Source organism: Halichoerus grypus, chromosome 6, assembly GCF_964656455.1.
Source record: "Halichoerus grypus chromosome 6, mHalGry1.hap1.1, whole genome shotgun sequence".
NCBI classification, from domain to species: domain Eukaryota; kingdom Metazoa; phylum Chordata; class Mammalia; order Carnivora; family Phocidae; genus Halichoerus; species Halichoerus grypus.
Genome location: NC_135717.1, coordinates 159,408,624 through 159,425,149, shown reverse-complemented (window position 1 = coordinate 159,425,149; position 16,526 = coordinate 159,408,624). Strand labels below are relative to the sequence as shown.

The window sequence follows — 16,526 nt, the reverse complement described above, 5'->3', positions numbered from 1 at the left end:
GCATGTTGTGATTTCAAAAAATGCTTTTGCATATGCTGTGTGAGTCAGATCTGATTATTTTTCCAACTTTACTGATGAAAAAAACCCCAGGGTGCAAATAAATTAATTAGCTTCCAGTGTGAGCCAAGCCTCAGGGTTCAGGTGCTCAGTGACGCTCCTGTACCACGGTCTCCCTGGCGCCGTGGTGTCATCTGTACATGTGCCAGGTGCTATCACTGTGTTCACTGCAGGGAGCACTATTAGAACATAGCTTTTGGAAACTCAAAGGGCAAGCTGGGAGGACAGATTTGTGGGTAAATAATTGTAGCAACGTGATAGGTGTCTCCTGAGGTATGAGCACAGAGTCCAAAAGGAAAATTTCTTAACTTTGCCTAGGGGTACTGGGGAAGGCATCCATGAAGAAGTATCCTGTGAGCTGACCTTTGAAGGGTTTGTAGGAGTTGACAGACCAAGAAAAACCCTGTGGTTGAGGCTGGATCGTGAACAGAGTGCAGCCATGAGTAGGTGTCAGGCTGGGAAAAAAGAGGTTGATGAGGGGAACTTACTTATTGCATTGTCTTTGGAAAGTATCTTATCCCTGATACAGTAGTCATTTACTAATTGTTGAGTGAGGGATTGCAGAGTTCTTGCCTGTGATGATTTCCTCTCTTCCCCCTTTCATTACTTACTTTAAATTACAAAAGTATTATAGACTAGTGGCAAAAATTGCAAGCAATCCAGAAAATATACAATAAAAAAGGAAAAGATCTCCCTCCTTCCTTCCTTCATCTTCCTACTTGAAATAATCACTATGAATATAGTTTGGTGGGTATTTTTCCAGTATTTTTATATAGTTATGCAAACATACAAACTATATAAATATGTGTTTTGCAACAGGTAAACTGCACTATACATATTGCTCTGTGGTTGCCTCTTGATCTGGTAGTATGTAAGCAAACCCATGCTAGTGTTACTGTGTTTTTTAAGAGCTTGTTTGTTTTGCAATTACAAATAGTGTTGCAATAAATATTCCTGTACATATAGCTTACTCTTGAGAAGTTTTTACTTCTGTAGGTAGAATTGCTAGGTTAAAGTTAAATTTAACTGTGTCCTTCTAGAATGCCATACCACTTCATACTTACACAGTGTGTAAGAGTGCTTGTTTCTCCACAGGCTAATCAACAATAGTATCAATCTATATTTTTTCACCAGATTGAGAAGCAAAAATATTTCATCTTTGTAAAGTGTGTTCATATATTCTGCTAATATTCTTTGCCCATTCACTCAGTTTTGCCTCTTACTGGTTTTGACAGGGTTCTTTACATTTTATAATATTAACACTATTTTTTGGTCCTTGTTCAGAACTCAAGTGCTTACTGCTTTGATGTCACCAGTAGAAATAACTTGAAATTGAAAGTGCTATCAAATTAATTAATTTATTTTTATTTTTAAAGTAAGCTCCGATGCGGGGCCTGAACTTAACAACCCTGAGATCAAGATCAAGAGTCTGCTGTTCAACCAGTTGAACCACCCAGGCGCCCCTCTATCAAACTTTTTAATTTTCTAAATATTGCATTGAATTGGCTATGAAATTTCATGCTCGGTGACTAGTGTTTGAAGAATACCCTATAAATAGACCTCCATTACACAACTGTTGTTCACAAGCCTGTGTTGGTGATCCTTTCACTGAAGTCCAGTTTAGTCCTGCTCTTAGGATTCTTAAAGTGACCCGTTAGTGCTCATTTCATTTGCCACAGTTAGTGGCTAGTTATATAAACTAGTACTTATTTCTTGTTAACCAAGTACACTTGTGCACTAAACATAATGCCGTGTTACAGGAAGAAGAGTCACTTAAGACACAACTGGCATACTACACTGATAGCAAACACACCGGAAGGCAACTGAAAGATACATTTGCAGATTCCCTGCGATATGTAAATAAAATTCTAAACAGCAAGTTTGGATTCACATCTCGGAAAGTCCCTGCACACATGCCTCACATGATTGACCGAATCGTTATGCAAGAACTTCAAGATATGTAAGTCTTGCTTATTGTTTGAGTTGCTTGCACGTGCTCGGAGCTGTCTGCTTAAAATGGCCATCTTTGCTGTGCTTGATGTAAGGCTCTAACACTTGGCAACTGGTATGTTGAAGGTATCAGCTAAGTAAGTGGGAAAGAAAAAGATTCTAACTCCACAAATGTTGGAATACATTTGAATGTAGATTAATGTCTGTATTTTAAATATCCGGAGCTCACTATATGTTTGGACAGGTTCCCTGAAGAATTTGACAAGACGTCATTTCACAAAGTGCGCCATTCTGAGGATATGCAGTTTGCCTTTTCGTATTTTTATTATCTCATGAGTGCCGTTCAGCCACTGAATATATCTCAAGTTTTTGATGAAGTTGATACAGACCAATCTGGTGTCTTGTCTGACAGAGAAATCCGAACACTGGCTACCAGAATTCATGACCTGCCTTTAAGTTTGCAGGTGTTGTATTTTTTTTCTCCTAAACCTTCTCTTTCACATATTTCATTGTAATGCAAGTAAAAGTAATTCTTAATATTTAATGGAGGTATTCACAACTAGTCCATTTTTAGTGCCAGAATTAAAACCACATTTGAGGTTCATATTTTATGAGATTACATTTAAGTAGGCATTGCTATTGTATTATCTGGAGAAGAGCCAGACCATCCCTGCATATAAGATTCTCGTGACAGGTTCATTCAGGAGCTTCAGGTGGCCCACTGGAGCTGTGTCTCAGCCAGGCCTGGGTTGTTGCACAACCTTGGTCACAGCATCCTGTAGTCCCAGGAGTAGACTAATTAATGGAGAGTGCCAAGATAAATCTAACTGCAGGACCTCCCATCTGGGGATCCCCCTGACCATCTTGTGTAATAGTGCCTCATAGTCCAGTATGTTCTACTTCGAGATGAAGATGAAATATTTGTGTTTGTATTATCTCATTCGGTTCTTTTTGGGGTGTTTTCATTTTAAGAATCATATAGTCAAACTCCCTTTGAAGATAGCATTTAAAGAAATTTTGGAGACTTTTACATAATTTTTATTTTTAAAACCACAGTTACTACTTACACATATAAGGTTTATCCTTTTATTTTGCTTTGTTAGGATTTAACAGGTTTGGAACACATGCTAATAAATTGCTCAAAAATGCTCCCTGCTAATATCACTCGGCTGAACAGTGTTCCACCAACTCAGGAAGCATACTATGATCCCAATCTGGTAAGTGGCATGAGTTCCTTTGTGTAAAAAGGAAGTATATCCTTATCAGGTATTATTTATACCGGTTTTGTACAGCATTTCAAACAGTAGAAGCAGGTTCTATATTTATATCTTTGGTAGACAGCAGAAGTCCAGATAATCCAGAATCATTTTTATCTTTTCTTTTCTCCTGTCTAGTGAATGTTAAGCTAATATTGAGATTAGTTGCTAATATTCTATAACCAGACATCTGTTCACTGAGGATAGCAGAGGACAGCCAATGAGAATACTTCAGAGAGTTCTGCTGGTGGCACGGCCTATGTACCCTCTTACTCCAGACTTCTCTTTCCCCCCATCTGTACTTCCGTATCTGTCCTTCACTGTCTTTTCTCTTCTCCTTTTGTATCTTTCTTATAAACTTTGGTTCCTAGTAAGACTTTACAGTTACCAAGCCCCTGCATTTACGTAGAACTGCAGTGTGTTCTTTCCTAAGGAAGGTGATTTACACATAGAAAACAGTTATTCTTCTTGCCGTTATAGGCATGATGAAAGATTATTGAGATTTCAGTTTTCTTTTGAAATGCATACATTTTCCTTCATTAGCAAAATATTTTAGTATTTGCCAGATGTCTGGCATGAGATTTAGAATCAGCAAATATCCTTTGTTAAGAATTAAGTAAAGGCTTCTTGCTAATGGTAGTAAGTTAGTTTTGAGGCTCATACAAATAAACTACTTGGAGCATGAGTACTAGTTATACTAACAACATTAGTTAACATGACTCGAGTGAACTCTTAGCAAGGTGTTGGCTTCATTACTGTAATTAACTATGATTATACCTACGATAAAGTATTTCCTAATTAGATTAAGAATGACAAGTTAGCTTATGAGTATGACATAGACTAGTTCATTACAATTTGTGTTAGAAATTTATTTTCTTTCTGAAAAAAATTCTACCAGTAACTTTTGAGACTATTTTGACAGTGTAATGTGTGATTAAAATAAAAATTTATTTACAAAAACAGGCAATTAGCCTGCAGGCCATACCATGCCAATTTGATTTTTTCAAATACTGCATTAAAGTATTTGTCTTGATCACGGATTCTTTGGTCCCCCCTTAAATTTTGCACAGAGGTCAGTGCTTCACCTGTCCTACCCTAGTCTTGGCCTGATGCAATGTTTGTATTTTCTCATAGCCACCAGTCACTAAGAGTCTAGTAACCAACTGTAAACCAGTAACTGATAAAATCCACAAAGCATATAAGGACAAAAACAAATATAGGTAAGTAGTACATACATTTTCTCTGTTTAGTTTAAGAATAATTGTAGGAGTCTGGCATTTTCATAATTTTACAATAGTTTATCTCTTAAGCCTTCTTTTAAAATTTATGTGAGATTGTTTTCTTTAGTAATACCAAAAGAGTAAGTCATTCTCAGGATATTGACTGTTAAAGTTTTATAAAATACTTTTCTTATTGAAATTCTGTTTTTATTTCCACATAAATATTTACACTCCTTAAATATGTTTTGATAATTAGGTTTGAAATCATGGGAGAAGAAGAAATTGCTTTTAAAATGATTCGTACCAACGTTTCTCATGTGGTTGGCCAGTTGGATGATATAAGAAAAAACCCCAGGTACTTTTTTCTTAACCAATAAACTACTTTTTTGAGTACTTTTAGGTTCACAGCAAAAATGAACAGAAAATAGAATTCCCATAACTTTAAAAAATGATTTTTTTTTTTTAAGATTTTATTTATTTGAGAGAGCGCACGAGCGCACCAGCCAGTGGGGGAGGGGGAGAGGCAGAGGGAGAAGCAGACTCCCCGCTGAGTAGGGAGCCCGATGTAGGGCTCGATCCCAGGGTCCCGGGATCATGACCTGAGCTGAAGGCTGACACTTAACTGACTGAGCCACCCAGGCACCCCAAAAAATGATCTTTAATCATGCAAATAAACATGAAAAAAGGCAGTGAGACTCAAAAGAAGGAAGTGGCTTATTTTGTTTGGAGCAGGTGGAATGCCTAGTGGTGAGGTAGTGTTTGAGCTAGAGATAGGAGTTGTGAGTTTAGATAGGGTTCCCCTATGCACAGGGACTAGCACAGACTTCTAAGAATCTGGTGACATGAGCTGTTCAGTGAGGCCAAGTGGTGGACTCCATCACAGGGAGTGGGGCCAGATAGCTGGGATTCTCATAGCATTTCTAAGAAGATGCTTCCAGAAAAGTTGTTTTGGTGGTTAGACTTTGCAATTCAAAGTTCAGATTAGCTTCTCAGGAAAAAAAAATGCTCTCACAAATGTGAAAAGTGATCCCAGCCTTGGGACTGAATAAATGTTCAGGTTTATGTAAGTCTTGAAAACTTCCAGCCTAGTCCCCTAACAGTTGCCTTGGATAGTTTGATAAAATTAGTCAAAATCTGCATTTTTGAGTTTTGAACTTTAGTGGGAAAATGATATTTCATCAGTTTCCTGGAAAAAAAGACCTTGGCATGTAAAAATTGAATGTTTTTCATCTGAGTCTTTTAAAGATTTTTAAAAAATTTATTTATTTGAGAGAGAGAGAAAGCAAGACAGAGAGCACGAGCAGGGTGAGGGGCAGAGGTAGAAGCAGACTCCCTGCTGAGTAGGGAGCCCCATGCGGAGCTCGATCCTGGGACTCTGGGATAGGGACCTGAACCAAAGACAGATGCTTAACCGACTGAGCCACTCAGGCACCCCTCATCTGAGTCTTTAAATGCTTTTGTAAGTCTTCAGTTTCACCTCATTTAAATTATGATTTTAATTATAAATGAGCAGAGATGTAAAATTTCTAGACAGGTAGAGCCATGGTATTTTTTTCTAAAAATATCATTCCTGTTGTGGCGGTGGGGGGGGGGGGGGGCAGAAATTGGAAATTTAAGATAAATGGAAACATCTTTAATGCTTATTTAGTGTATTCAGTAAAATACTTTATTTCCTATAAAATAACAACTATTTCCCACAAGCCAAGTAAACAGTAAGCCATTATGATTAACCTTTTTTTTTTTAAGATTTTATTTATTTGTCAGAGAGAGCGCACAAGAAGAGGGAGTGGCAGGCAGAGGGAGAAGCAGGCTCCCTGCCAAGCAGGGAGCCCGATGTGGGACTCGATCCCAGGACCCTGGGATCATGACCTGAGCTGAAGGCAGACGCTTAACCAACTGAGCCACCCAGGCGTCCCAGGCATTATGATTAATAATCACTCAGGTTGTAGGTCTTTGTATACCTGCTGTTCCCTATGACTGGAATGCCCTGCCCTAATTTTTTAAAATAACTTTAAAACCAATTTCAGTACTTGCTTTTTGCTTCCCCATTTTGTTGATGTGCCCTCCCAGTCATTTTGTTATATGTAGGAATACCATGTGAGAATTTATAGTTTTCAGTTGTGCCTTATACCTTTGTCTTTGTGCCAGTTTGAAAGTTGTGGGGTGAGAGAATTCATAGACCTTCATGGTACTTAAATGGACAGGGACTTACTAAAAGGACACATGGTAAGCCAGGCTTAGTATCTGCCAGGCCCAGATATCTCCTGTGACCTCAAACAGATCTTAATTTTTAACTCTTACTTGTTTTACTTTTATGGGTGCTCATTTTAAGTCAGGAGTGGAAAACCAATGTTGTGACTAAAGCTTTAAGGACAGGTCTGCCCCCATTAACAAGGAGTCTGGACTAGGCAGAATCCAGACTTTGCTTTTCCCTCAGGCCTATTCCTCTCTGCTGCCCTCCTGCTTTTGTTGGCTTCTTCTTCAGGCTGGAGATAGTTCTAGATGTCCCTGCAGATGGAGCTATGCTCTGAGACAAAGGGATTGCCCCTTTGTATGTACGGTGTGCTGTCCCCCGATTCTTTCTTTTTCTTTTTTTTTTTTTTTTTAAGATTTTATTTATTTGAGACAGAAGAGAGCTCGTAGGAGGGGTGGGGGGTGCAGAGGGACAAGTATACTCCCCACTGAGCACGGACTCCCAACCCCACGAGGGGCTCCATCCCATGACCCTGAGATCATGACCTGACCAGAAATCAAGAGTCGGACACTTAACCAACTGAGCCACCCAGGTGCTCCTGTCCCCCCATTCTTACATCAGTTACTGTGAAGAGGATTCACATACACAGTCAGAAGCTGTCTCTGGGGTGGAGTGGGCTTGCCTCCCATTGAGTCAGCTCTTGGGGAGAGAAATACTGAGCAAAATGCGAATTCTCTCTGGAAGAAACGGGGTGAAACCCTGCTAGGCACCCAGCAGGGTCTAATTTAGCTATTGTCCACACACACCCTTTGTCTCATGCATCTACTTTCTTCTCTAATTTTTCCCAACGTTATGAAAAATTTTGAAGATACAGAAAAATTGAAAAAAATAGTACAATAAATCCCATAAAACCCCAGATTTTAAAATGTCAGTGTTTGATCATATTTGCTTGATTTACTTACACACACACACACACACACACACACACACACACACACACACACACACGGGTTTTGTTTTCATTATTTTGTTGTTGTTTGCCGAACCATTTGAAAATTAGTTCCAGACATCCATACATTTTACCCCTAATTATTCTAGTAGATATCTTCTAAAACAAAATCATCCTCCTTTATACTGAAGACAGTTAACACATACCTGAGAACCTTAACATTGATTAATACCATCTAACAGATAATCTATATTCAAATTTCCCTAGTTGCCTCCAAATGCCCTTTGTAGCTTTTTTTTTTTTTTTAAAATGCAGGATACAGTCAAGGCTCATGCATTCTATTTGGTTGCTATATCTCTTTAGTATCCTTTAATTTAAAGCAGTCCCCAAGTTTAGAGAGTAGAGAGGATAATGAATTTTCACCCATCACTCATCTTCAATAAGAAGTGATTTAAAATGGTTGTTCTTTCATCTAAACACATCCACTCCTTTACTACCACTTCCTGATTATTTTTATGTAAACCTTGGACATTGTATCATTTTTATCTCCAGATTTTTAAAATATATTTCTCTAAATTATAACAACTCTTTTAAAATAACCACCATATCATTATTTATTCCTTAACATGATAAACCATCTGGTCAATGTACACGTTTCCCCAGTTGTCTTTTCTAAACATTTATGTTTTTTAAGTTGATTGGTTTGAAGTGGTATCAAGTAAATTCACTGCAGTTACGTCTATCTATAGGTTTTCCCTCAACCTCCCTTTAACCATATAATTTTGTTATGTGTATGAAGAAATTAAATTATATATTCTGTATATTCCCTATACTTTGGACTACTTTGATTGTGTCTCAGTTGTTTAACATGTTCCCATGTCTATTTCCTATAAATTGGTAGTTGGATCTGAGGGCTTTATTAGATTTAAGTTTGTTGAGTTTTTGTCTGTCTGTTTTAAATTTTAGCCATGGGGCGCCTGGGTGGCTCAGATGGTTAAGCGTCTGCCTTCGGCTCAGGTCATGATCCCAGGGTCCTGGGATCAAGTCCCGCATCGGGCTCCCTGCTCCTTGGGAGCCTGCTTCTCCCTCTGTTTCTCTCTCTCTCTCTCTCTCTCTCTATCATGAATAAATAAAATCTTTAAAAAAATAAAAAAATAAAAAAAATAAATTTTAGCCATGTACTTCAAAAGTGGTGTTAGCCCTGCCTACTGTTTTAATGGGCCCTCAGTTCAGTGACTTTGCCTTGAAGGGAACTTGAAACAGTAGGGAAGCATGACTGTCATCTGCTTTTTGCCAGAACTCTAGCACCTTGGTTGGAGACATATTAAAGAAAAGTCATCAAACTCATAGAATTTATAGCTGTAAGGCACCATCTTTATCTCACTTATCTACATCACTATTCTTAGTAATATAATAGAACTTGGTTTTAGGTGTTTATCAATTTCTCCCCTGGCTGCCAGCAAAATACTCTAGTCAGTGAACTGCATTTATTAAACTCTTAACTGGGGACATGCTAAACAGAAATCATTAATTTATTCCAACAGCTAGAAGGCACTTTTAAGATTATCTTCCCTAGTTCTCTTTGCTTTACAGGTGAGAAAAATCCAAAGAAAAATTTTACAGAACATTCTTTCCCCAGAGAATCATATCAGCAAATATAACAACTTGGAACATGAGCCCATTTAAAATATATTTGGAATCTACATTTCTTGTTTATTGGGTCAAGATCATTTTCATGATAACCAATAACCCTGGATCTCTATTTTTCTAGGAAGTTTGTTTGCCTGAATGACAACATAGACCACAATCATAAAGATGCCCAGACAGTGAAAGCTGTTCTCAGGGACTTCTATGAATCCATGTTCCCCATACCATCCCAGTTTGAGCTGCCAAGAGAATATCGAAACCGTTTCCTTCACATGCATGAGCTGCAGGAGTGGTAAGGTCTCATGTTCACGTGTGTGTGTGTTTAAAAGTGATGAAATTCCTTTAATGTGTTACTTAATAATTACTTTGTAAAAATACACTTAGAAGTTTTTATTGCGCTTATTGGCCAAGCACATCCATTGAGTCTCATTCACTGCCATCAGAATAGCTACCTTGTTTCTTGAGTACCTGTTATATATATGGCCGGAGAACATGGTAACAGAAGCTGCATGATTTGCTCAAGTGGTAAATCCAGCCTGATTTCCAGCCTTCCCTATGTTCCACTGTAATCCAAAGCTGCTTTATAGTGTTTCCTTCATGTCTTATTTTACTACTATTTACCCCATGCCAGGTGCTGGGAATATACAGATGAAAGGAGTATGGTACCCGGCTCTGAGGCACTCAAGTCTCTTCAGAGAAACAGGCTGCAGGCAAACAGTTATGATATCAAGTGCTCTGGCAGGGTTTACTGCTACTGGAGTATGAATGAGGGAGCAGCTAATTCTATTAGGGGAAGGCAACATTTGGACTTGGTTTTGAATTATGAAAAGGGCTTTTCCAGGTAGGAAAGAGCATTCCTGGTAGAAGAAATGGCATGTACAAGGCACAGGGGTGTAAAAGAGAGTGTGTGGAGAAAGGAGAGATTGTGAAGGGCTGTATCTGAATTAGACTTTTTTCTTTAGAGAATGGGGTTCCCCAAGAGAAATTTTTTTTTAGATGTTTGTAGTGATCAGACTTCATGATTTGGAAAGATAACTAACAGTATGGAGTTGGACTGGTGAGACAGTGATGTCTGGTAACTGGAGGCAAGGGAGACAAGTACTAAGCATTTCAGTAGCTCTGAAACGGTGTGAGCCAAGGACACAGATCAGGGAATAAAGAGAAAGCAGTAGACAGAACTGGGAGAGACTGTAGAGAGGAAATTAACAACCTTGGCAACTAGAACTCTTTGGTGTCTTGGAGTTGGGTAAATGAGCCAATTAACATTTATATTGCTAATAGCTATGTATTTTTATTTTCAGAAGGAGTTATTACTAAATTGTGGGTGTTATCTTCTAGAAATGGTTTCTCATCATTTTCACTTTCCTTTAGCTCAGAGGAAAAAGATCTTTGGATGGTTTCAAGTGTTAACTCCCCAATTCCAGTTTGTGACTAAATTTATCTTCAAGGGCCCGATTGAATAAGAAAGGAGTGGGCTTAAGAGTAGTTTGAGAGGACTTTGATTTCTGTTATACAAATAAGATATATCAGGTGTAACTCCCTGACTGGGGGGGGGGGGGCTTCATTTTCTTCATCCTGCTCAGCTTCTGTGCCCTCTCTCACTGCTGGGCCACCACCACCACCCTATCTTCCAGAAATTTTACTTTTTCTCTTTCCTTTCATGACACTGTGCTTGAGTCCCCTGTCACCTTTCTCTGGTTTCCTAATAGGCTTTCTTCCTGTTTCCCTTCCTTGGGTATAACACTTTCTACACTGCACAGCAGTCTGTCTGGTGTGCTGGTCTCTCCTGATAAGACTGTAAGCCCTCTTCAGGGGCAGAGATGGTGTCTTACTCTTCTCTGAGTCCACAGTGCCTTTCTAGCACATAGTAGGTGCTCAGTGGATGAAGGGCTGAGGGAACCTCCAACTATTAAAAGTTTCTCTGGTTGCTGGGACAGCTTAGCTGTATTACAGCCTGTGGCTTCTTAGCTCTTTAAATTACACATCGATTCTGAATGACACCATAGACATTAGAACTAACTATGCTGGTTGTGATCCTATTAAGAGACATAGGAAATTCAGGAGGAAAATAGAGGTACCATTATCAATATGGGACTTGAAGTAGAGACATCCACTACAGGACAAGCTGTAAATGAGAATCTGGAATTCAGCACAGAGGCCTGAATTGACAGTTATTAGAATATCTTCCAAGCCTTATGTTAAGCATATATTTAGTCTTCATAATAAATTATTTTCACATTACAGATGAGGAAACTGCTCTACTGCCTCTAACCCCAATATCCTATCTTCAAGTCCAGTTGATTCTACTCTTAGGTTATCTCTTCTGTTGCTTGTTTTCTTTCATTCTCATTGGCCTTCATTATGTTTTCATACCCAGACTAACACGACTGCCTGCCTGGTCACCTGACATGCATCCTTCAGATGGCCACCATTTTTACCCCATTTGTCACACACACACCCACACCTGCCATTTCATATACTTTCCCACTAGAGTATTATGTCCAAACCCTATTGCATATTTTTCCAGAATACCTGCAGTTCATGCCCACCTGCCTTGCCATGGCTTTAGCTCTCTCCCTGATGCTCCTAGGCCAGACTTCAGTTCTGCAGGACTCAGCTTGCTCCTCTGACTCTTTGCTGATGCTCACTGCCTTACTCAGCTAAATGCTTTCATTTAAGGTCCCCCATCCCGCTTCAAGGCTTAAATGAAATGTTACCAAATCTGACGTGCTTTCCTCATTTCTCTGTTTTTCCACAAGACTTTGCTTTTGATAGTACATTTTTTGGTCCATCTTGTGTGATGGCTAGTCATCTGCATGTCATTAACTTCCCAGGCTTATACACACTTTAGAGCAAGAACTTTTTTTTAAAGATTTTTATTTATTTATTTGACAGAGAGAGACACAGTGAGAGAGGGAACACAAGCAGGGGGAGCGGCAGGGGGAGAAGCAGGCTTCCGGCTGAGCAGGGAGCCCGATACGGGGCTTGATCCCAGGACCCTGGGATCACGACCTGAGCCGAAGGCAGACGCTTAATGACTGAGCCACCCAGGCACCCCTAGAGCAAGAACTTCTTGTTCATTGTCTGTATCCACAGGAAGTGTTGATTAAGTGACTGTGAAGAAATGGATATGAATGAAAGTGTACTTTTGTTTAAATGCTAAAAGTAATTTTCTTTTGAAGTCCTCTCTGCCTGGGTAACTTTTACAATTCAAATATAATATTTACTATGACATAATGAAAAATCTGATCTCATGTTGGAAATGTACATTGTATGAACATTTTCAAATTGCCTCCAGACAGTGTTTTTGTGTTTCACGACTTTTTGCTAAACTAGTATATAAATAATTCTAATATAGTAGAACTATGCACAGAATTTACATATTTGCTTTCTTCTTTCTCTGAACAGGAGAGCATATCGAGACAAATTGAAGTTTTGGACTCACTGTGTACTGGCAACATTGATTATGTTTACTATATTCTCATTTTTTGCTGAACAGGTAAGTCTTAAATATTTTATGTGGGGATCAAACATTATTTTTTAGTATAAGAGTATCTGATTCTTTAGAAAGTGATATAAATTCACAAGAAAATTTTAATTTCTTCTTTTGACTTCTAACTCAGGTGTCGATATGTCAAACATATTTCATAATGTTCAGGCAGCAAACATAATAGTCTTTTATTCATTAATCTTCTAGATGCACTACCAGTATTCTTTTTACCTGGAACTCAGTAGGTTAACTTGTAGATGTCAAGCTAAAACTGAAAATCTCTTTAAGTATTTCCAACCAAAAACCCACCTAGAATCCTCATCTGATACTGATTTTGTATGGGTTTTCAATTTTTCTTTTCTTGTAACATTTCTAAAAGTGACTGCAGTGGCTTTATCTTCAGACCTCCTACTCTTCTGTGGACAGTGCCCATTGTGCTCACATTTCTCCCAATTACATTTCCTTTGAGTTGCTGGAATTTCTCTCCATGCAGGCACATAAACACAACCTCCTTCAGATAAAGTCCCAGAAGTAGAAGGGAGGTTTGTGAGGTAAAAAGAAAAGAATCAGAGAATCCTTATTTGGTGTAGGCATGAAATGGTCTGAAGAGAAAGGGAACGGTGTCTGGGCTGACCTGACTTAGTGGGGCAAGCAAACCTCACCTCAGCCTCCATTTGAGGTGACTGTTGAGTGGAGCCTTTTTAGCTGTCAGTTATGGGAAACTTGCACTGAGTTTACTTAAACTGAGAAGGAGGAAGAGGCTGAAGTATTGAGAACTTTAGAATAAACAGTGCCTGGGCTTCCTGCCATAATGGAAGGAAATAAGAAAATGGGAGATTGGGCAGGCAGGCAGGACTGCAATTTAATCTTCATCCACTTCCCAGGGAATATCAGTCTTCTTATTGCCATTATTCCTGGCTGGTAAAACTGCCCCTGCTCTAGAACAGAGGTCCACTGAGGAACTAGGAGTCAGCAGTGTGCTGGCCTGCAACGGGGAGAAAAGGCACTCTGGCTGAAGGGAGCAGCAGGTGGCAGTGGGAAGGAACAGGAGGGCCAGTCTTTTATCTGTGTCATTTATACCAGTAGAGAACAGGGAACCAGAGAGGCAAGGAAGGAGAAAAGAAGGGAAGAATAAATCCTCTCTTCTCTCTGTCCCGTTGCTCTTTACCTACTTGAATCAAATTCCTTAACCTCTACCATGCTTGCAACAAACCAGCCAACACTGCCTCTTCCTCTGCCCCAGAGTCCCAGCTCATCACTGAAACCACGGTGGCCTGTACTTGGGCAAAGCCCTGCTTCCACCCTGAGATGGAGTAGACAGTATGATCCCAAACTGAAACCATAAAGAACATATTTGTTTTTCTCACTGATGCTTTATTATAATGGCAGGCAGGTTTCCTATTTCAGATGTTTCATGGATAAACCGTTTCTTTGAGAAAGAAGTGTTTGTCCAAGTTCTAAGCTAGTAATTATAAAGTAACTTTTTGCATGACAACCCATTTCATAAATTAGGTATTACCTGTATTTTCAAATGATTATTGCTATGTTTAAAGATAGGGTAGAAGTGGTGATAGGATGTTAATACGGGTTTTTGTTTTTAAAGTTCTGTCTTACATATGTAGTCATTTTCAAATTGAGGGCAGTGTTTTAATAGCTAAATAGAGCCAGTTTCCTTCAAAAGAAAGACTTGACAAATAGGTATCTTGAAAATAAATAGGCTTGGTAATCACTGTGTAAAAATCTGTAGTTATAGGTCTTTAAAAAAGTGAAGCATAGGTCAAAATCATTTTAATCCTTGTGGGTTTAATATTTTGTGGGCACATATCTAGGCATATTGACCCTATAACAAAAGTAGGTTTTATTCTGGGGAGGAATGATGGAGACTTGTTTGTTCTGTTTTTTTGCTTTTCTTTTTTTTTTTTTTAATGTAGAAGACTATGGAAATGATTAAGGTCATTGGACTCAAAGTTTAAAGTTTGTTAACATGGAGAATTAAAATTTATTTTCTGTCTTTCATTATCTAGTTAATTGCACTTAAGCGGAAGATATTTCCCAGGAGGAGGATACAGAAAGAAGCTAGTCCCGATCGAATCAGGGTATAGAAGATCTTCATTTGAAAATCATCTACCTCAGCATTCACTGAGCATTTTGAAACTCAGCATCATAGAGATGTCTTCATGATGTGATGCTTAGCCAGCCTGGCCTGAAGAAGGAAAAGCATCCAGTACAATACTTGTTTTGTGGTATGAATATAGCCTACTGACCAGGAATTGTTTAACCAAGACACAAAAAACTTGTGTGTTGAGTAGCTCTGACCTGGTTTTACTTTTAAAGCATTTGCTCATGGACCCATCATTCTTTTAATGAAAAATCTGACAAGAGAGAGCTACCAAGTTCCCATAGCAACCATTGCCAACTTTCACATGAGAAGCCTAGGCCAGCTTGGGAGCCATTGCTAAGAGACCCCAGTCTTTGCATTCCAAAGCCTTCTGCTGCGGTTTTACATTTTTGTTTTTGTTTTTTCCATTTCCCATTTTTAAAATAAGTAGCTACTAAGTTATCTAGTTATCCTTACTTCTGAAAATAATGAGTTGGGATATCTAAACACGTTTTTATAGATGTTATTTAAATAATGCAACAATATCACCTCCTATTGGCAATACCTAAATTATGGATTTTATTAACATTTAAGACCATAAGTGGTCAAACTACTGATGAGATCAGTGACTGACATCTGAAGTACTTTGTGCTTGTTTACTTTAGCCCCTAAGAATGTGATTTCATGCAGAGGCCTAATTACAAAGGGCTAGAGTTAAGTAGCAGAGCTACCTTCCAGATGTAATTATGTTTTGGAAATGTACATATTCAAACAGAAGTGCCTCATTTTAGAAATGAGTAGTTCTGATGGTACTGGCACATTACAGTGGTGTCTTTTTTAATACTCAGTATATTCTAGTAGCTAGCTCTTTCAACTGGTTTCATGTAATGCAGGGGTCAGCAAACTTTCTGTAAAAAGCCACATAGTAAATATTTGCAGGCCACATGTGTCTCTGTTGCATATTCCTTATTGTTTAGTTTTAGTGTTTATTTTTTTTTTTAACCTTTAAAACTGTCAAAAACCATGTTTAGCTTGCAGCTGTACAAAAACAGGCCACCACCTGGATTTGGCCCACAGGCCATTGTTTGCTGACCACTGGGATAGAGAATTCGTATTTTTATGTATGAGTAAGCCCTGATGTTCAGCTATGTTTTATTTATATCATTATATGGTGGATTTCTGGAGATTATATTCCATAAGTCCTTTTTGAACTCTAACAGGTATTTTAAGATCATGATCTCAACAGTATTCTTTCAATACGTATTTTGTAAAAAGAACTTGTAATGTAAATACTGTGTGCTATAAGTGTTATGTATTTCAAAATGTGAAGTCTCATAAAAACTTACAGTTTGTCTGATGCTTTGATTTTTAAATCTTTGAGGAATGAGTTTATTGTTATCCAGATTCCACAATCACTTGAGGGTTTGTACAGTGTAGCAGCGTCTGTGCTGAACACAACTGAACATAAATGGAAAGTAATGTAAGGAGAGAGTAGTACTGTAACATACTGGCGAATGTCATGTTATAGGGGGAAAATAAGTTCTAAATGGGATTTATCATATGGTAAAAGTTGAGGTTTCTGGGTATCATTCTAAATGTGAAGAATTTATTATAGAAAAGTTATAGAGAAATTAACATTTGGGTGTGCTGGACATTCCTATGGTT

The 16,526-nt window shown here is 38.5% G+C and overlaps 1 protein-coding gene across 1 annotated transcript in view; it reads left to right on the top strand.

The window, feature by feature from the left end:
- Positions 1-16,218, top strand: part of GNPTAB (N-acetylglucosamine-1-phosphate transferase subunits alpha and beta) — a 73,311-nt gene extending 57,093 nt beyond the window's left edge. Inside the window, exons 14-21 of the mRNA XM_078076477.1 lie at positions 1,818-2,017; positions 2,252-2,471; positions 3,111-3,224; positions 4,398-4,483; positions 4,740-4,838; positions 9,398-9,565; positions 12,682-12,772; positions 14,788-16,218. Of these exons, the coding sequence (XP_077932603.1) occupies positions 1,818-2,017; positions 2,252-2,471; positions 3,111-3,224; positions 4,398-4,483; positions 4,740-4,838; positions 9,398-9,565; positions 12,682-12,772; positions 14,788-14,865 (1,056 nt within the window). The 3' untranslated portion in view covers positions 14,866-16,218. The remainder of the gene's footprint in view (positions 1-1,817; positions 2,018-2,251; positions 2,472-3,110; positions 3,225-4,397; positions 4,484-4,739; positions 4,839-9,397; positions 9,566-12,681; positions 12,773-14,787) is intronic.
- Positions 16,219-16,526: the final 308 nt, after the last annotated feature.